The sequence below is a fragment of the Amaranthus tricolor genome, chromosome 9 (assembly GCF_026212465.1).
Source record: "Amaranthus tricolor cultivar Red isolate AtriRed21 chromosome 9, ASM2621246v1, whole genome shotgun sequence".
NCBI classification, from domain to species: Eukaryota; Viridiplantae; Streptophyta; class Magnoliopsida; order Caryophyllales; family Amaranthaceae; genus Amaranthus; species Amaranthus tricolor.
In genome coordinates, this window is record NC_080055.1 from 19320309 (window position 1) to 19341313 (window position 21005).

Here is a 21005-nt window from a genome sequence, read left to right on the forward strand (position 1 = left end):
TATCCCCACAGCTAAAAGAAAGGAAGAAATGAAGGGTGGTAAAGTCTAGTAAACACAGAACATAGTGATAAAAAAATTCTACATAAAAGATATCACTTTATATAACACACGCACTCGCTTAGCAAATGTACTTACCAAATTGCTTTCTTTTGCTCAGTTTAGTTTCAACTCTTGACCAAGTCATACATGTGATACTTGATCCCCTCTCTAGCTTGAAGGGGTATTAAAGAGAAGCTCATTTCATTCCTTATTCTAATGTTACAAAGTGGCTCCCACTTAGAGTAGAGAATAAGAAAATATGTCTTGGATGTAGGAATTGTATTTCACGCACACATAACCAAACCCTTAAAAATAGCATTTTCAATTATGCATGTGAAGCCATATGCTTTCAGCTAGATTGCATACTACCCCCTAAAGGATCTAAGAATAATTCTTAGAATGAAATGAATGTCAATGAGGAAGCAAACTTACATCGTAGTTCTCTATCATAGGAATTTATGATTGGATATTCTCATAATGGTTTTACCACACTTACGGCTATATGGACAGAACAACTATATATGAAAAAAAAACATTTCAAAAATAAAAGCTTGAATTACTTTTTTCACTGGTTTCTGTTTTGTCATTTTTCTATGCTTACAAAGGCAATAATCAATGCTTTCATATAGGCAACAACTAAGGAGCAGAAAACAACAAAAAGGGCTAAAATAGCCGTTTTAAGAAAACATTGTCAAAAAGGACAAAAGGACATTGTCTATCTATATAATATTGTTGTTAGTACTAAAAATTGATGCTTTTGATCAATCATGAGAATAGAGCACTCAACACTTCTTTGTGTAGCAATACCAGCAATACCCTTGGCCTTTACATCTCAATAGTTACACATTTAATCCTCTTGATCTAAAATAAATCACCAAGTAACGTCAATTTTGTATCTATTAACCTTTCTTCAATGAAAATCGAATACCCAAGAAAACATAGCATCAAGAAAAGAGTGTAGGTAAAATAAAAACTCTCTTTTTGAAGTAAAAAGCTGAAGTACATACCACAATATTACATAGAATTTAACTGAAGAGTGGAAGAAATAAAGATTAGGGTTTTGGTTTGGCTGAATACTGCTTTGTATTAATCATTAAGAATTACAAGTCTTGCTTATATACACTAATCATAGCTCTAAACTAGGAAAGAAATAATTTACTGCATAATTCTATTCCTAAATACAATATTTAGTGTATAATAGTTTATTCTATTTTCCTAAAGTTAGGTCGTATGGTTTACTGAGACCTAACTTGCATATCGTATTGTCAAATGTTTCAGACGCAACTGCTTTGGTGAGAATATCTGCAAGTTGATCCTTCAACCGGACAAAAGGAAGGCTAATGATCCCCTTCTCAAGTTTCTCCTTGATTAAGTGTCGATTAATCTCAACATATTTTGTGCGATCATGTTGGACTGGATTACCGGAGATGCTGATAGCTGCTTTATTATCACAGAAGAGACTACATGTAACACCCCGAGATTTTAATAATGAAATTATTATTATTTTAATAGCTTTTAAAAATTTATCAGTTATATTAAATTATTTCTGAATTAGTTTTAATAAATTTCTTGCATAATTTAAATGTTAACTTATATATATTTATCAAAAATATAGTTACAATTTCTTAAATAAAGAGGTTCGAATCAAAATGATTATTTTATTAAAAGGTGTGAGGTCGCGAAAGTGAGTCTCTTAGTTGGGTCTCGTAAGAAAATAAATCGAGATACAAAAAAAAAAAAAAAAAAAAGCCTAATAATAATAATAATTAAAAAAAAAAAAAAAAAAAAAAAAAAAAAAAAAAAAAAAAAAGAGAAAAAGAGAAAGTATAAAAACTGTGAAACCCTAAACGCACAAGACTAAGCCGTCCTCTTCCTCTTCTCCTTCTCTTCTCACTTTCCCATTTTCCTTCCCTCACTCACTAGCAGCCACGGTGAGCCTCCCCACGAGCAGCCACTGCACCTCCAGCCACTCCGCTCCCCACGTGCAAAACCGCCAGCAACAACCGAGCTTCACACCGCCAACAGCAGCCACAGGCTGCGTTTGAATCCACGGCAGCAGCTAGCAGCAGCCGGCTGCTCTTCCTCCGCAACTCTTCGCGCCTTCACAGCCGCTCCAGCTGTCGGTTTATGTCCTCCCTCCACCGTCAACAGAGCTCCTGCGCCACCACCACAACCTCCACTTACCCCTTCACCCCTTTTTGCTAGTCCTAGCTTTGTAAGCCATCTTCTACTTTCCCAATTGGTTGTTTCTTGTTCTAATTAAAATTACCATGTTTATGAGTTTGGGTTGAGTGTTTACTAACTGTTATTGAATCTTGTTATGGGTAAGAATTGGATTGATGATTTGAATGTACTTATGAATTGGGTTTTTGAAATGTGGATGAAAAGTGTTGAACTTTGTATTATTTTTGATGAATTGAACATATTCATGATCTAGAGTTGAAGTGTGATTAGAAATTTTGGGATGTGTGTTGATTGTATATTAGTTTGGTTTAATCTTATCATGGGTAATAGAAATAGTGTTATCCTTGAATATGAATTAATTAGGGTTTGAATTTAGAAATGAAATTACAAATGGTGTACGTCTATCCTATATTTTGATGGTGTGATTGAGTAAATAACCTTAAAAGTTGTTTGAAACTTAGTTGATTGATTTTGTTGTGGTAATTAGTAATGGTGGTGATTGTAGTGACTATGGAAGTGATCGATCTTAGTTGTTAAATTTGGGATAAATAGCTGCTAGTTGTTACGGTTTGATTGTTGTGAATTACAAGTATTCTTATTAGGTTGTTGTTGAAGTTATAATGCATAATCTTAGTAAGGCCATGAAAATAATGTCAACTTATTGTAAAAGGTTGTTAAGTTGCTTATAGTGATGCTCGATTGTAGTCTCTCTAACTTTGGAGGATGTAGCGAAGAATGTTGCGATCTGACCACTTTAAGAATTGTCCTCACGTCATAATAGAGTTATATATAACTTTGTGAGACTTAAGTGTGAATTGTCATAACTCAAAGTTAGTTAATGTAATGAAGCAGTCGACATAATCCTTTTATTCTTTGCCGATGGAAAAACTTGTGTTATTGTTGAATTGACGATGATGCTTGGTGTTGAATGAAATGCGTACGTGCTAAAAGTAATTGGAAACTTGTCGTGAATGGTTGATAGTAGTTACTTGGATATTTAGTTTGGTATGTCAAGTAGTTAAGGGAACTTATTAGTTCTACTCATAACTTATATAGGTGCCCATTTCGTAAGAGGAAAGTAGAACCTTAGTTGGGATGATTTTGTGACTTTTGATCGTGCAGTGACGCATACAGGTACGTACACGCAGTAACTAACCTCTATGTGCAATTTGCTTTAAGATATTATTGTTTATTGTGATAATATACATTGCATTGAAACTATGAGATACTGGTAAGTACACGCAGTAACTGATTCTTGCATGCATCTCCAATATATTTTCCTTGCGTGATAATATTATACGAGCTAGGTTGAATATGATTTGCTATTTAAATACTGTTAAGTTGTGTTACAAGTGAAAATCAGTTGTAAAGATGGTAGAGATTGAGTTCGGATATCGCAAGAGTAGAATGTTGGATTATATGAGATGGAATGGGAATGAGTCCCTTATTGATGAGATATTAAGTTGGATGTTACATTATATGAGATGGAATGGGAATGAGTCCCTTATTGATGAGATATTAAGTTGGATGTTACTGTGACTCCACTGGATTGGTACCCCAGTTGGTTTAGTTCCCGGAGGCATGGATCATCTATATATGGTCGCTGTACGGGGGTATGATCATACTTTGCCATTGGGCGCCGGCATGGCCGTCACCGTCCTTGGCTGAGGTGTTGCCATGTGGGTCTTGCAAACCCCAATATGGTGGCCTCTAGTCACAAAAGAAGATACGTGGAATTAAGGAAGAAATAGAAAATGGTGAAGGCATTGAGAAGTGCACAGAAGTGAGGAATGGTTGGAGTAGATTTTTATACATTGGAGTGTCTTTCTTCCCTCGTTTGTTGAATTGATTGTTGGTTGCATATATATAACTTGTTGCTAGATACTGACGTGTACGTGTTTGTGTTTATGTTGATTGTTGATGACTTTCTATGATTGTCCTGCTATGACGCATTGGCCTTTGGTCTAATGTCGAGCAGCAGGAGGATTATAGACTGGCTTAGCAGGTACTGAAGCTTCTTATGCATTGCATTGCATTTCGGGAAAGTGATGAGGGCGAAGCATAACTTGTGTCATTACCCCTATCTTTCGATTTTGTATCTCTGTTACCTTTTGTAAATTTTGATTGTATATGTTTTGTTATGAGGCCTTGTGCCCTCCCACGTGCATTTGTATTTCCGCTGCGTAGTTTATAATTCTGTATGGTTTTGAGGAGTTAAGTCTTTTTAAAACGCAAACGTCGACACTGGAACCACGATCCATGCTTGGCATGTTGATTTGAGAAGCCGGCGACGAATTACTCCGCCGTGACATAGCTTTGATAGGCCGTTGGTGCCTCTACTTTATTAGCTTCTTAATTAACTTTGTTTTTCTACAAAGGCGCACAGTTTTAAGGCAGATGCTGCCAAAATTTTCACTCACTCACCTTTTTAAAGTTAATATTTAACGTTTATATTTTATATAAATTCAATTCTTTTTCTTTTATGTAACACCCGAATTTCCTCTTGTCCTTTACGGTTTTGGTTTCGTTAAGGGGTCGGAAATTCAGGGGTGTTACAGGTGGTTACCAGAGCCAGTGGTTCCTATTTTCGACGCTTTGTGTCCTTAAAATCGTTTAGAAATTGCCTGAAGTTAGAAGTCATTCGTGAGAGTTTGGGTAGATATGGGATAGGTGCATACATTACATATTCATGCATAATGATTACCATTGCACGTGCATAGATCAATATATAGTTTGTTTAGCTTGTTATGAGACTTATTCTTATGTGTGTTATTATTATAAATAAAGAAATTATGATGGTGGTTTGAATGATGACACGAGTTAACAAATCAGTAGATTTGATTTATGTATTATCAAGAAATAATGAAATTTTTGAGTATTTGGTTCAACTCATGAGTTGTATTATAAGTAGTCATTATGGAGATATGAAGTATAAATGATGAAATTCTAGAGAAGTTGGTTGCATTGAGAACTTTCTCTTGCTTGTGATGATCGTATGAAATTTAGCCTTATGTGTTTGAGTATTTGTTCATGTTAATTGTTTTCATAAAGCTTACGAGTTTCGATATTGATTCTATACATGAACCCACTGTTTATGTATCTGCTTGAGCATTATGCTTGTCAAATGCATTCGTTCATCAAAACATAGAAGTGGTGATCATAATTCTCTTGAATATGTTTAATGACTGTGCAAGCATGATGATAAGTAGTTTAAACTAGAATAAGGAAAAGAGCTAAAGTGTAATAAGAATTCGATATATTGTAAATGAAAGAAAGGGATCTTGTATGCGATATCATGTAAATAAAGTTTTAATCACCAGTTGATGATAATAATGCGGTCATAGCTAAAGTATAGATGCGTTAAAACCTACATATTAATATAAGCAGAAGTTCGAGAGCACGTTAAGAGTTTATAGTTTGAGAATTCAATCCCCAATTTCGAACCATGATCTATAAGAGTATTATTGATATATTCTTTATATAGTGCTGAGTTGAAGTTAAGAGATTGTTTTCAACGCCGCTAAGTGTTTAAAGATAATGCTATATTAGCTGAACCAAATTATCACGTTAGTATTGTTGTTCATACTAGAATTGCCTTAATATTTTCATTTGAAGTTATAATTCTTACTAGGTTGAGGCTCTTGACCCGTGTAATTAGCTATAGCAACGTTGGTGTTGAGTTTTAGTGTGGCATAAATGTGTCTACCAATAAACGTTTTTAGTCTCATACAGTGATTGAGACTGATGCTTTAAATTGGTTTATGTAACATATATTCGTTAGTTCTAAACCCAACATATTATGCTTGTAGTGAGACCTTGAGAATCAGTTGAGAGTGAAAACGATAGTCAACCTATCAGTCTTAGTAAACACTTTATATATATTTTGATGAATTATATACTATAAAGGTCCTCTGTCATTGATTTTAATTTTTGTAAGCATTCAACTCTCATCATAATGAATATAATATTTCATGTTTGTCGAAGGCTAACAACCTTTAAATCTCTATTTAAAGGGATTCCTTGGATAAAATAAGGGTGATTTTTTTTTTTTTTTTTGAGGACATATGAGTTTGAGTATCAAAGGAAAAAAATTATTGTTCGCAAGTCCTTTGAGTTCTGTATTTCGTTGAGACATGATATATCATTCATACATAAGTCGATAACTTCATATTAAAGTGGATAGTTAAAGAATAATCATCGTAAACAAATTTTCATGTTAAGGGCCTAAGGATTGATTCAAGGGAGCACTATTGAGTTAAGACATTTTGTCTTATTAAATGCTTATATAGAGTGATGAATATTTTAATCAGATGATAATGTGAAGAAGAACCGTGACGGTTTTAAAGCGTTAACTGGATAAAATGATATTTGAAATTAAAAAGGAATCAGTGATATTATAATTTGTTTTCCTCATGGCCTTCGGGGCTATTACAAGACATAAGAATAAAATAACCTGATGATGAGGTGGAATAAGCGTCCTTGTGCACGTAAGATATAGTTAAATGTTTGAAGTCTTTTAGAATTTCTCATTGATCGCCAATTTAATAGCCAGTGTATTGAAATGATAAGACCTAGATGAGATTCTAAATGAAGCTGACTTTACGCAAGTTATTGTTTAATAATGATTGATGTGATAAGTTGGAGAGTTACTAAAGATAATGTGGTCCTAATAAAAGTCAAGAGGTGTTTTAAACCTAAACATTGAAGAAACGACAACGAATATGCGAATAATTATAATTTGAGAGATGAATCGAGATAATGGGTTATGTCTTAAAACGATTATTATACGCAATCATTATTATGCGATAAAGAGAGTTAAATAATATTCGCACTTGTGTTAAGAAGAGTTTTAATTTGATGGTACTAAATCATTGGATCGTAATAAACATTTGATGAAAAGAGTGTTGAAACTTTGACGTGTTTTAATACAAACGATTATGTTATAGTTGTTAGTTCTAAGTTTCGCGTTTTACGTTGAAGGGTGATTGAATTCCACTTGTTTGCGAAGGAATAATTGTAATGCAAAATTTCAAATGTTGCGTTAATTGGTTGGATTGTGTCGTGGTACTTTAGTATAGTGTTAGAATTATTAATGTAGTAGTCATATGGTTGCGATAACGGTCTTATAGTCAGAGGTAGTATTGTGATGAAAATGTTATGATGAAGGTTGGACATCGTGAAATTAGCGTTGGTATCACAACCTTATCAAATTGTATGATACATGACTGTTTTGCTATTCATATTGGAATTTGCGGTGATGTAGGTGTGCTCATCGGTTATTTTTTTTTTTCATCTTGCATTTTTTTATGTATACATAAGATGTCATCTTTGTTGAGCATCGCTACTATTATTACCCTGTTAGTACCATTAGCACCGTCGTTATATACGTACATGATGCATTACTTTAGTCATATATAAGTTCATGATCTTAATTGATATAAATTCTATACTTTCAACATATGTATGGTAAGAGAATAGCTGAAAAATATTGGTAACCTTTGGCATTGCCCTTCATGATTCTAAGTCATCCTCACATTGTCATAATTAGAATTTGAAATTTTGATGCATAATGGTTTTATTATTGAACAACTATGATATGTGTATTAGTATCGTGGCTGTGAATGTATGATTATTAACTACAGTCTCTTGCTAATATGTGTCATATATAATTGGATTATATACTTGAAACATGTATTATGTTATGAGTTATTAATTCGAATTGTTAATCTATTAATCAAGTCTTGATGCATGATTTAGAATGTTATAAAATGATTTGACCATATATGGTTAATAAAAAGAGCATTTCATGTTAAGTTAAAAGGTTAAGATTATGTTATGATAAGTAAAGTTAGCGGTGAATCGATTTGGAAGTTGATAACCAACCAGTTTAGTAAGATTCAAGTATCCTCAGGTCTAGGGTGTCTAATTATAATACGAGTTAAGTGTTGAGCAACTTCGTGCACTTTACTTTTAGGACATTGTTGTTTTGATATTTTACCCCCATTCATGGTTCAAATTATAATAGTTAAACCTTTCGTACATTTAAAGATTATCAAAAGTTACGACCTTAGGTGTTGTTTGAATAAATACATTAGGTAACAGGACATTTGTGTTGTTACGAGCTCAAGTAATACACTTTTTAAAAGCCACATTTGCTAGATCTGTTACTTTTGTTAACATTGAGGAGACTTGTCTTACTAAGAGAACACATTGAGACCTAGATACTAAGGTGTGTAGTACTGAGATCAAAGAAATTAAATAATTAAAGTTTCATAGCCTAACCAAACTATCCTTGCATATGTTTCGAGGTTAGTGAGTTACGGGGTCGTAACTAAGTTTTAAGGGGGGTAGAATGCGGTAAAATTTTGCGCATTTACACGCATTTTCTCCTGCATTTTCACGTATTTTTGTCTCTATGATAACAACCTATTACAAACTTACATGCTTTGCATTGATTGTTTGAACCTATCTATATAATATCTACATGTTTTGATTGATTGTGTGAATCACTTGGTGTGATATTTGCATACTTCTGATTGACCGTGTTGAGTCAATTGTATGATTTTTACATGCTTTTGATTGATTGTGTTAAGTCAATTGTGAGACATTTACATGTTTTGATTGAGTGTTGAGTTAATTTAGATGATTACGAATGCTCGGAACGAAATATGTATGAATAATTGGATTGAGTGAGTATAATAGTGTCAATAAGGTCACGATCTTTGAGTTAATTCCTTAGGCTTAAAATCGTTAAGACGCCTCCTTGAATTATTAGAAATATAAATTTTCACAATTAGTACCTTGGTTGCGCTAGTTTCGGGGACGAAACTCCTTTTAAGGGGGGTAGTCTGTAACACCCCGAGATTTTAATAATGAAATTATTATTATTTTAATAGCTTTTAAAAATTTATCAGTTATATTAAATTATTTCTGAATTAGTTTTAATAAATTTCTTGCATAATTTAAATGTTAACTTATATATATTTATCAAAAATATAGTTACAATTTCTTAAATAAAGAGGTTCGAATCAAAATGATTATTTTATTAAAAGGTGTGAGGTCGCGAAAGTGAGTCTCTTAGTTGGGTCTCGTAAGAAAATAAATCGAGATACAAAAAAAAAAAAAAAAAAAAAAAAGCCTAATAATAATAATAATTAAAAAAAAAAAAAAAAAAAAAAAAAAAAAAAAAAAAAAAAAGAGAAAAAGAGAAAGTATAAAAACTGTGAAACCCTAAACGCACAAGACTAAGCCGTCCTCTTCCTCTTCTCCTTCTCTTCTCACTTTCCCATTTTCCTTCCCTCACTCACTAGCAGCCACGGTGAGCCTCCCCACGAGCAGCCACTGCACCTCCAGCCACTCCGCTCCCCACGTGCAAAACCGCCAGCAACAACCGAGCTTCACACCGCCAACAGCAGCCACAGGCTGCGTTTGAATCCACGGCAGCAGCTAGCAGCAGCCGGCTGCTCTTCCTCCGCAACTCTTCGCGCCTTCACAGCCGCTCCAGCTGTCGGTTTATGTCCTCCCTCCACCGTCAACAGAGCTCCTGCGCCACCACCACAACCTCCACTTACCCCTTCACCCCTTTTTGCTAGTCCTAGCTTTGTAAGCCATCTTCTACTTTCCCAATTGGTTGTTTCTTGTTCTAATTAAAATTACCATGTTTATGAGTTTGGGTTGAGTGTTTACTAACTGTTATTGAATCTTGTTATGGGTAAGAATTGGATTGATGATTTGAATGTACTTATGAATTGGGTTTTTGAAATGTGGATGAAAAGTGTTGAACTTTGTATTATTTTTGATGAATTGAACATATTCATGATCTAGAGTTGAAGTGTGATTAGAAATTTTGGGATGTGTGTTGATTGTATATTAGTTTGGTTTAATCTTATCATGGGTAATAGAAATAGTGTTATCCTTGAATATGAATTAATTAGGGTTTGAATTTAGAAATGAAATTACAAATGGTGTACGTCTATCCTATATTTTGATGGTGTGATTGAGTAAATAACCTTAAAAGTTGTTTGAAACTTAGTTGATTGATTTTGTTGTGGTAATTAGTAATGGTGGTGATTGTAGTGACTATGGAAGTGATCGATCTTAGTTGTTAAATTTGGGATAAATAGCTGCTAGTTGTTACGGTTTGATTGTTGTGAATTACAAGTATTCTTATTAGGTTGTTGTTGAAGTTATAATGCATAATCTTAGTAAGGCCATGAAAATAATGTCAACTTATTGTAAAAGGTTGTTAAGTTGCTTATAGTGATGCTCGATTGTAGTCTCTCTAACTTTGGAGGATGTAGCGAAGAATGTTGCGATCTGACCACTTTAAGAATTGTCCTCACGTCATAATAGAGTTATATATAACTTTGTGAGACTTAAGTGTGAATTGTCATAACTCAAAGTTAGTTAATGTAATGAAGCAGTCGACATAATCCTTTTATTCTTTGCCGATGGAAAAACTTGTGTTATTGTTGAATTGACGATGATGCTTGGTGTTGAATGAAATGCGTACGTGCTAAAAGTAATTGGAAACTTGTCGTGAATGGTTGATAGTAGTTACTTGGATATTTAGTTTGGTATGTCAAGTAGTTAAGGGAACTTATTAGTTCTACTCATAACTTATATAGGTGCCCATTTCGTAAGAGGAAAGTAGAACCTTAGTTGGGATGATTTTGTGACTTTTGATCGTGCAGTGACGCATACAGGTACGTACACGCAGTAACTAACCTCTATGTGCAATTTGCTTTAAGATATTATTGTTTATTGTGATAATATACATTGCATTGAAACTATGAGATACTGGTAAGTACACGCAGTAACTGATTCTTGCATGCATCTCCAATATATTTTCCTTGCGTGATAATATTATACGAGCTAGGTTGAATATGATTTGCTATTTAAATACTGTTAAGTTGTGTTACAAGTGAAAATCAGTTGTAAAGATGGTAGAGATTGAGTTCGGATATCGCAAGAGTAGAATGTTGGATTATATGAGATGGAATGGGAATGAGTCCCTTATTGATGAGATATTAAGTTGGATGTTACATTATATGAGATGGAATGGGAATGAGTCCCTTATTGATGAGATATTAAGTTGGATGTTACTGTGACTCCACTGGATTGGTACCCCAGTTGGTTTAGTTCCCGGAGGCATGGATCATCTATATATGGTCGCTGTACGGGGGTATGATCATACTTTGCCATTGGGCGCCGGCATGGCCGTCACCGTCCTTGGCTGAGGTGTTGCCATGTGGGTCTTGCAAACCCCAATATGGTGGCCTCTAGTCACAAAAGAAGATACGTGGAATTAAGGAAGAAATAGAAAATGGTGAAGGCATTGAGAAGTGCACAGAAGTGAGGAATGGTTGGAGTAGATTTTTATACATTGGAGTGTCTTTCTTCCCTCGTTTGTTGAATTGATTGTTGGTTGCATATATATAACTTGTTGCTAGATACTGACGTGTACGTGTTTGTGTTTATGTTGATTGTTGATGACTTTCTATGATTGTCCTGCTATGACGCATTGGCCTTTGGTCTAATGTCGAGCAGCAGGAGGATTATAGACTGGCTTAGCAGGTACTGAAGCTTCTTATGCATTGCATTGCATTTCGGGAAAGTGATGAGGGCGAAGCATAACTTGTGTCATTACCCCTATCTTTCGATTTTGTATCTCTGTTACCTTTTGTAAATTTTGATTGTATATGTTTTGTTATGAGGCCTTGTGCCCTCCCACGTGCATTTGTATTTCCGCTGCGTAGTTTATAATTCTGTATGGTTTTGAGGAGTTAAGTCTTTTTAAAACGCAAACGTCGACACTGGAACCACGATCCATGCTTGGCATGTTGATTTGAGAAGCCGGCGACGAATTACTCCGCCGTGACATAGCTTTGATAGGCCGTTGGTGCCTCTACTTTATTAGCTTCTTAATTAACTTTGTTTTTCTACAAAGGCGCACAGTTTTAAGGCAGATGCTGCCAAAATTTTCACTCACTCACCTTTTTAAAGTTAATATTTAACGTTTATATTTTATATAAATTCAATTCTTTTTCTTTTATGTAACACCCGAATTTCCTCTTGTCCTTTACGGTTTTGGTTTCGTTAAGGGGTCGGAAATTCAGGGGTGTTACACTACACGACCCTTTTTGTGGAAAGTTTAGTTCCCCTAGAAGCTTTCTGATCCATAACACTTTAGTGATCCCTTTCACAATTCCCCAAAACTCTACTTCAGCACTAGACAATGCTACCACCTTCTGTTTCTTGCTCTTCCAAGTAACCAGATTTCCCCCAACTATAGTGAAATACCTTGAAGTTGATTTCCTGTTATCTCTGTCGCCACCCCAGTCTGCATCTGTATAGGATAGGAGGTCGAGATTGTCATTCTTATCAAACAGAAGTCCTCTGCTGCTAGTACCCTTGAGATATCTTAAGATTCGCATTACGGAAGTCATGTGTTGTATCTGAGGCATGTGCATGAATCTGCTAACCACACCAACTGCATAAGCGATATCGAGTTTAGTGTGCGAGAGATAAATGAGTTTCCCTACCATTCTTCTATAACGCTCTTTATCAGCTGGTTTCTCCCCCTTAATTATCTGTAGACCATGGTTGGCGACGATGGGTGTCTTTGTCGGTTTGCAGTCAAGCATGCTCATTTCTGCCAATAGATCTAGAATGTACTTCTGTTGACTAATGAAGATTCCTTTTTGTGATCGCAGTACCTCAATGCCAAGGAAGTATTTTAGGTTTACAAAATCTTTCATATCAAATTCACGTGGCAGTTTCTTCTTCAAGTCTTGTATCTCCTCTGTATCGTCACCAGTAATTACCATATCATCAACATAAATAATTAAACAAGTGATCCGATATTTTTCTTTCTTGAGGAACAGGGTATGATCTGAATTACTTTGTTTATACCCAAAGTTTCTTCATAGTAGAGGTGAATCTTCTAAACAATGCTCAAGGAGATTGTTTCAGACCATATAAAGCTTTCCTGAGTCTGCATCCTTCTTGTGGGTTATATTCTTCTGAGAACCCTGGTGGTGGCTTCATGTAAACCTCTTTTTTTTCGAGTTCACCGTGTAAGAAGGCATTTTTCACATCGTACTGGTGCAATGGCCAATCTTTATTTGCAACAATTGAAAATAGAATCCGGATAGTATCGATCTTGGCTACTGGTGAGAATGTCTCAGAATAATCTACACCGTATGTCTAAGTGTACCCCTTAGCTACAAGTCGAGCCTTATAGTGTTTAATGGTTCTATCTGCATGGTACTTGATAGATAAAACCCATTTGCATCCCATAGTTTTCTTCCCTTTAGGCAACTCACATTTTTCCCAAGTCTTATTTTTCATAAGAGCTGATATCTCTTCCTCTATTGCTTTCTTCCATTTAGGATCCTGGAGAGCCTCTTCAACATTTCTCGGTAGTTTATTGGAGTATAGGGAAGTGTTGAAGGCTAAAGTCGTTTCTGCTAGGGATTCATCATTGCTTCGATATATAGGATATCGAGACCTTTTCGATTCATAATCTGGATCATATCTCTTTGGAGGAATGCCTCTTCTACTTCTCGGGGGCAATACATACCTGTTTGATAACTCAGTAATTTGTTTAACATTAGTTTCAACATCAGGTTCATATATGCTTTCTAAGGTAGCATCATCAGTCATCATATTATGGGAAGTATCATCAATTACCTAGGGTGATTCAAGATGCTCAGGGACTGGAGTGAACTGAAGAGAGGAAGGAAACACTATTGATTCAGAGGTAGTATCAATGGTGTTACCTACTTGCTCTTTCGGGTCTATCCTATCGGGATATTTTAACCAGCTTAGATCCTCAACTTGGTTCTCCCCCTGAGAGCTAAGCTGGGAAAAATAGTATGATTCCTCAAAGAACTCACAATCCATAATAACATACATCAGATTTTCTACTGGATCAAAACAACTCTACCCTTTCTGTGTGGTCCCATAACCCAAAAACACGCATTTGACAGCACGAGGTTCAAGTTTGGTACCAACACGTTTGGGAATATGAACATACACAACACATCCGAATATCCGAGGAGGAAGGGAATGAGAAAAGTGAACGAGAACATGAGATTTGAGGGTGTCTAGGGGAGTCTGAAAACGTAAGGCCTTAGTTGGAAGACGATTGGTTAAGTAGGTAGCAGTAGTAAGAGCTTCGGGCCAGTATGATGCAGGGACCCAAGATTCAAACATAAGAGAACGGGTGATTTCAAGAAGGGTTCGATTTTTGCGCTCAGCAACACTATTTTTCTGAGGGATGTCAGGACATGTGGTTTGGTGTATAAGCCTATGGTTGGTTATAAATTGTTTCATGTTAAGATTTGTGTTTCAAGAGACAAACACAGCTTATACGTGTGCAATCATCAACAAAGAGAATAAATATACAAGAAACCATGAGAATTAAAAGAATGTTTATGACTCTAAGCTAGCACACAAGCTTCACAATCCAACAAATTATTACAACTATGGAGTGAGGGAAAAAGACGTTTTAGATAACCCACTAAGGGATGTCCTAGACGTTTGTGCCATATCCTTAATTGGTGATTAGGAGACCCACGAGCAAGCAATGTATGACCTTTGTGACCCGCCTCATCCATATAGTATAGTCCTCCTCTCCCAGTACCATTTCCCATGATCGCCCCTGTTTGAGCATCCTGCACAATACAACCACTAGACGTCATGAGAACTTTACAATTTAATTTCTTAGTTAACTGACTAACAGACAGAAGTTTATGGGTTAAATTAGGAATTAAAAGACAATTTTTTATGTGCAAAGATGGAGAAATATCAATGAGGCCAGCTTTAGTAACATCAACCAAATCACCATTTTCTTCCCTACCTGCAACGGAAGACGAAACCCAAAACAAAAACCAAAACCAACAGCTTCTTACAGTTGCACAAATGAAAAAATTGTTCCAGTACTTTCAACAACTTAACAAACAAAACAATCCCACAAATGAACACGTGGCATCATGGGTACCACCTCATCACTAGGAACGAATCCTTTAGAGATTGGTAAAGGGCTTGCCGTCAAAAACCGGTTAGAGACCTCATTCCAGCGTGATGACGGGGATCAAACTCAACTTAAGTGTAGTCACTGTGGAGGCACAAAGTACACAAAAGGTGAGCCTTACCACCGGTCCGGGAAACCGTGGCCTTGGTGGCGGCTCTCCGGTGCTTGTGTTCTTCTAACTCTACCATTATCAGTTGTTATGCTAACCCTACCATTAAAATATTTAAACATTTCTACTAATTCATAGCGCATTGTTTCATATAATTTAATTGTGCGTCGTTTAAGCGTGCTCCTAGGGATTAGTCTATATTGTGGTTGCAAACTTTTTCTAGTGTAACGCTCGTATGCCCTACTTTCACCATGGTTAAATGGCAATTCATCACAAATTACATACTTAGAAAATTCATCAATCATATCATTACGATTATATTTAAAAGGCATACCTGTGCTGGGAATGTCCCACTGTCGGCTTCCACTTGTGGTCCCGCTGCCGCTTGCTGCATGAGTTTCTTTTGTGATTCCATGCTTCTTTGCCAAATGTATGTTAAAAGATCCCGTACCACCACCTAACACGTATTCACAAAATACAATAAATAAATTTTTATAAAATATGAATATATAATGTATGTATAAAAAACTGAAAAAGTATTTACCTCTGGCGAAATTGTATGAAACTAAGGGCTTTACTCCTTGACTTTCACAAATTTGACAAGTGCATAAGAAAACATCTGGATTGTTGGTTGGTTCTTTTGTAAAATACGACCACACATGTGAAACAATTCTACCACTAGGAGGTGGCATTGCCGGAAAAGGTTGTCTTACTGGTTCATCTTCATCTAAATTTAAATATAAAGACATACTCAAATACCACGATAAATAAATAAATAATAATTTAAAATTTAATCAATTTGAAGAATAAAATTATAAAACTAACCGATAGTTTGGAAATTGACTCATTTACCACGAGCTTGTCTTTGTTGTTGTTGTTGTGGTTGTTCTTCATGTGATCTTGTTGATGACTGTCGAGATATATGTATCCCAGTAGAGGTCGTTGGTTCCTCTTCTTGTTTTTCTTCTTCATCAATTTGTAATTCTTGGTTCCTCTTCTGCATAATTATGTAATTCTTGGTCGTACCCTTCTGGATAATTTGGTTCATAATTATAATTACTAATCGAAGGTGTTGTTGAGACCGACGGAGTTGAAGTGGCCTTTCTTTTGGAGCTAGAACCTTCCAATGATTTTGTCACTTTAGTAACTTTTTAGAGGCTTTTTTCAAAAAAGAAGACATGATTGATAATATTTAAATAATAATAATAATAGAATTAAGAAATAAATAAATAATTAATAGACTAATTTTGTAAATAACTAAATTAAGAAATAATTAAAAGACTAATTATGTAATAAGAGAATAATTGCGTAATTAAGTAATTAAGTAGAGAGAGTAAGTAGAGAGAGTAGGAGAAGAGTTGAGTTGTGAATGAAAATGATTGAAAGTGATGGGTATTTATAGGAAAATTTGCAACGGCTAGTTTCACGGTCCGGTTCCATGGAACTGTTGGGCCGGTTCACCCGGACCGGTCCCGGTTCCGGTTCCATGGAACCGTTGGGCCAATTCACTCGGACCGGTCCCGGTTTCGGTTCCATGGAACCGTTGGACCGTTTCACCCGGACCGGTTCCGGTTCCAACCTGCGGTTCTTAGGTCCGGTTCATGCAGTTTTTTTCCGGCGGTTTCACGGTTTCGCGGTTCGGGCCGGTTCAGAACCTGTCGGTTCCGGACCCGGTTCCAAGCGGTTCGGGACCGGTTCGGTTCCGGGTAACCCGCTCCTTGGCCATCTCTAAATCCAGCCAAGAATTGATAGAGTCTCTGTCTTTGAATAAACGAATTAAATACTGTGATATCCTCAGAACACTTCAGCGGATTTGGCATCCGACGATCGATTTCTTTCCACAGTGTATTGAGTTTGCCATAATACACTTCAATTGGATCATTGTATTGTTTGAGACTTGTTGCCTTACTGCTTAAATCGAATATTTGCAATTCGTCTCTTCCACTACTCAAGAGAGTTTCGATCCCTTTCCAAAGATCCTATGTCGTAGTGTAATCAAGAAATTGATTCACTAGATCTGAGTCGATATTGGCTATAATCCATGATAATACAACGGAGTCCCGTTGTTTCCATTGTAGGTAATTTGCAGGTGTGGTTTCCGGAGGGACGTCGATGATATGATTGAGGCGTCCCTTCCCTTCGATTGTGATCTGGATGAGTTTACACCACTTGGTGTAATTTTGGTATGTCAATTGTTCGGCTACCCGTAGGTCAGTCGATTGTGATTCATTTGTGGAATTGTTTTGTTTGTTAAGTTGTTGAAATTACTGGAATATTTGTTCCATTTGTGCAACTGTAAGAAGCTGCTGGTTTTGGTTTTTGTTTTGGGTTTCGTCTTCCATTGCAGGTAAAGAAGAGAATGGTAGATGATGTTGCCAGAAAAAAATGTACCGTCTTGGAACTAACGGTACGGCTCTAATTAAATAAAGAGTATGGATCATGGCTTAAAATAGAAATTGAGCAAATTTAATAGTACATACTTACAATGGAAAATGAGGCTAATTCTTCGGGACGGAGTGAGTAGTAGCAGATTTTTTTTGCCAATAAAATTTTCCGGAGCTTTGTGGTACGCCCGCTAGTAGCTTTGTAAGACAAAGAACAAACCATAATCAGATTTTGAGAGATGTTCAATATTCTGAAAAATAATGTATTTCTTTGTTTTTGTTCCTGCATACTAATTGCTTAAAATACTTGTTAAGCATTAATGATCCTCACATTTGCTCCGTCTTTCTTCTCTTATGATGTGTTGACATGCTATATGAAATTGCTATTAATTGACATCTGCAGTTTGCCGGTGTCTTGGTTTACATTGTATGTCTCTATACATTTAGTTGAGAATTTGGTCCCAACTTCTCTAATCTAAGGTAATGATTGCTTAATTTAATTGCAGATTTGGGATACTGCTGGACAAGAGAGATTTCAGAGTCTAGGTGTTGCTTTCTACCGTGGTGCCGATTGTTGTGTTCTTACATATGATGTAAATGTCATGAAATCTTTTGAGAACCTGAATCGGTGGAGAGAGGAGTTTTTGTTACAGGTAATATTAAAGTTTCCGATTTCAACTTTGTCCTTGATACTTGAATCCTGAGGTGAAAACTAACTCTGAAACACTTTTGTTTGTATAATAGGCAAGCCCATCTGATCCAGATAATTTCCCGTTTATTCTTCTGGGTAACAAAATCGATTTTGATGGTGGAAGCGGCAGAGTGGTAAAAGCCCATTCTTATTGATGCAACTTATTTTTCCATTATTTAAGCTTCAAATGTTATCATGAATTTTTGTTTAATCAACCATGAACTTTCTCTCCCTCACCTCCATTTCAAAACTTTCCAAGAGGATCACGAGCTTATTCCCTAAAAAGGAATGAACGCTGACTAGTTTGTATTTGTGTTGTATTTTCATGTGATTAACATTTCATTACCCCAATGCCATTAAAACTTTCGTGTATTTCACGTGATGAATATAGACTTGTAGTCTCTGAGTCGATTGTGTGAACTTCAAATTCATTTTGTGCTTTCCCAGACAATTATGTGCATAAGAGTCCTGAAATGTTACAAGGCAACGTATTTACATTTGTTGTTTGAACAAATTGGTCTCCGAAAAGAAGGCGAAAGCTTGGTGCACGAGCAAGGGGAATATCCCTTACTTTGAAACTTCAGCCAAGGATGGTACGAATGTCGAAGAGGCTTTCCTGTGCATTGCCAGAAATGTCATAAAGAATGAACCCAAAGACTAATTGTAAGTATCTTTGACTAGTTTTCCTTATGCTTACAAACTACTATTACTTGTGAATTTCTCAATTTGTATTGCTTCATGATACCCCAAACTTAACATAAGGTTCCTACCTTTGTGAAGCCAACCTATGGTTTTAATTATCTTCTAGACATTGATGTGAGTTTATTTAGTTTTGTTTTTCCATTTGGAATGAAACTTTAGTATTTTGTGGTTTTATTGGGAAAAGTATCCAAGTACCATAGTTTTCTTAAAATAATTATCACACCATAATATGTTTAGGTAGGTGAATATCCGTATATTCATAGTATGAATTTCATACCCTGCTCTTCAGACTCTGTGTTAGATTTTCAATAATTTTAGACTGACTTCAAACTCACTTTTATTTGACCAAGTAAAAAATATGTACTACTCCCGTCCCATTGAATTTGCTTATTTTTTCATTTTAGTCTGTCCTACTTATTTTGCATTATTTATATTTTTAGACAATGACACATCATTTTCTTTTAATCTCATCCATATATTTTAATTCTCTTTTAATTTTATCCACATAATTCATTCTCTCTCTTTATCTATAACCACTTTTTTAAAACTTACTCACTTTCTCTTTGATGCAATTTAAAGAGCACAGATGAGTATATTTAAATAATGAGTTGACATGTTTGAACCAAGGGAAAATAAACTCAACATTGTCCTAGGACAAAAGTCTTGGAATGAGTCTTAATTTTTCAAGACTCGATATAAGGTCAACATATTTTCTACTTCACCATTACTAGTCTTTGTCAAAAGGTTCACTTGCAAGTGTCTCTAAAACTTGCATTATTCTTACACTTTCATCTCTCTACGTTCCTTTTTTGTGTTTAGTTATCATGGCATCTATATGTGACATCAAAGGAATTACAGCCTATCACAACTAAATGTTGCTTTAAAGGAATTCTAACACTTTGGTCTCTTAATCAGAAAATTTGAAAAAAGTAAGATAAATAAACAACTTAATTCCAAAAATAAGGTTCGTGAAAACTTATTTCCCAAAATAAGTGTCCTTACATCTAAGCCTAGCCTCGGGGTAAGTCGCTATTAGTAACAGCGAAAGAGGAAAAAAAAAGAAAAATAAAAACCCCAAAGTCGCTGTTAGTAACAGCGAATGAGGAAAAAAAAAAATTAAAACCCCAAAGTCGCTGTTAGTAACAGCGACTTTAAGGTTTACTGATAACTTCTTAATCTCGTAGGTTGGAATGAGAAAGTAACTGAGAACTGAAAACTTAAAAAACATTAAGTCGTTGTTACTAACAGCGACTTAAAAAAAAATTTTTTAAAAATAAATAAATAAAAAAAAAAATTTTTTTTTTTTAAGTCGCTGTTACTAACAGCGACTTTGGGGTTTTATTTTTCTTTTTTTTTTTCCTCTTTCGCTGTTACTAACAGCGACTTATCTAAACCAGTGGTTTGGACGTACGGACGCTTATTTTGAGAAATAAGTTTTCACGGATCTTATTTTGGGACATAAGTTGTTAAAATGTCTTATTTTTTTCAAATCCTCTCTTAATCATGCCATAGGTATGTTCCAGATACCATTGATATGACAAACAGAACGCAACCTAAAAGTTCCTCAGCGTGTGAATGTTGAGATGTCAATGCAAACAAGAACTACATTTTACAATTGTTCACTTGTTCTATGATATTTGCGTGAAGTTTGTATTTGAATGTTGTACCCATCATAATGTAGATTTAAAGACAAATGGGAATGCTCTCATTTTGTTTCTATTTGTTTCTCGCCGTGCTGAAATAAAATTTCTGATGTTTGATGTTAATCTCTGAGAGATTATCACCCTCAAATTAGTCTAAAATTATACCATATTGAGCAATTGATGATTTACTTGCATTATTGTGTAATCGGATCTC

The 21005-nt window shown here is 35.4% G+C and overlaps 1 protein-coding gene across 10 annotated transcripts; it reads left to right on the top strand.

Moving 5' to 3' along the window:
- The first annotated feature begins 1831 nt into the window (after positions 1-1831).
- On the top strand, positions 1832-20936 carry LOC130824599 (ras-related protein Rab7A-like). Of its 10 annotated transcripts, none has more exons than XR_009046741.1 (7): positions 1832-2254; positions 3280-9825; positions 10851-10928; positions 18262-18408; positions 18500-18580; positions 18894-19109; positions 20661-20936. XR_009046741.1 is itself a non-coding variant. In XM_057689666.1 (7 exons), the coding sequence occupies exons 4-7, from the start codon at positions 17731-17733 to the stop codon at positions 19105-19107; spliced, it is 408 nt and encodes a 135-aa protein (XP_057545649.1). In that variant the 5' UTR covers positions 1834-2254; positions 3280-3357; positions 10851-10928; positions 17719-17730; the 3' UTR covers positions 19108-20051. The 10 variants fall into 10 exon arrangements, 5 of the variants coding, with proteins under 5 accessions (XP_057545649.1, XP_057545646.1, XP_057545648.1 ...); XM_057689666.1 differs by lacking the exon at positions 20661-20936 and adding an exon at positions 17719-17778 and having other exon boundaries at positions 1834-2254; positions 3280-3357; positions 18976-20051; XM_057689663.1 differs by lacking the exon at positions 1832-2254 and adding an exon at positions 17719-17778 and having other exon boundaries at positions 9391-9825; positions 18976-19109.
- Positions 20937-21005: the final 69 nt, after the last annotated feature.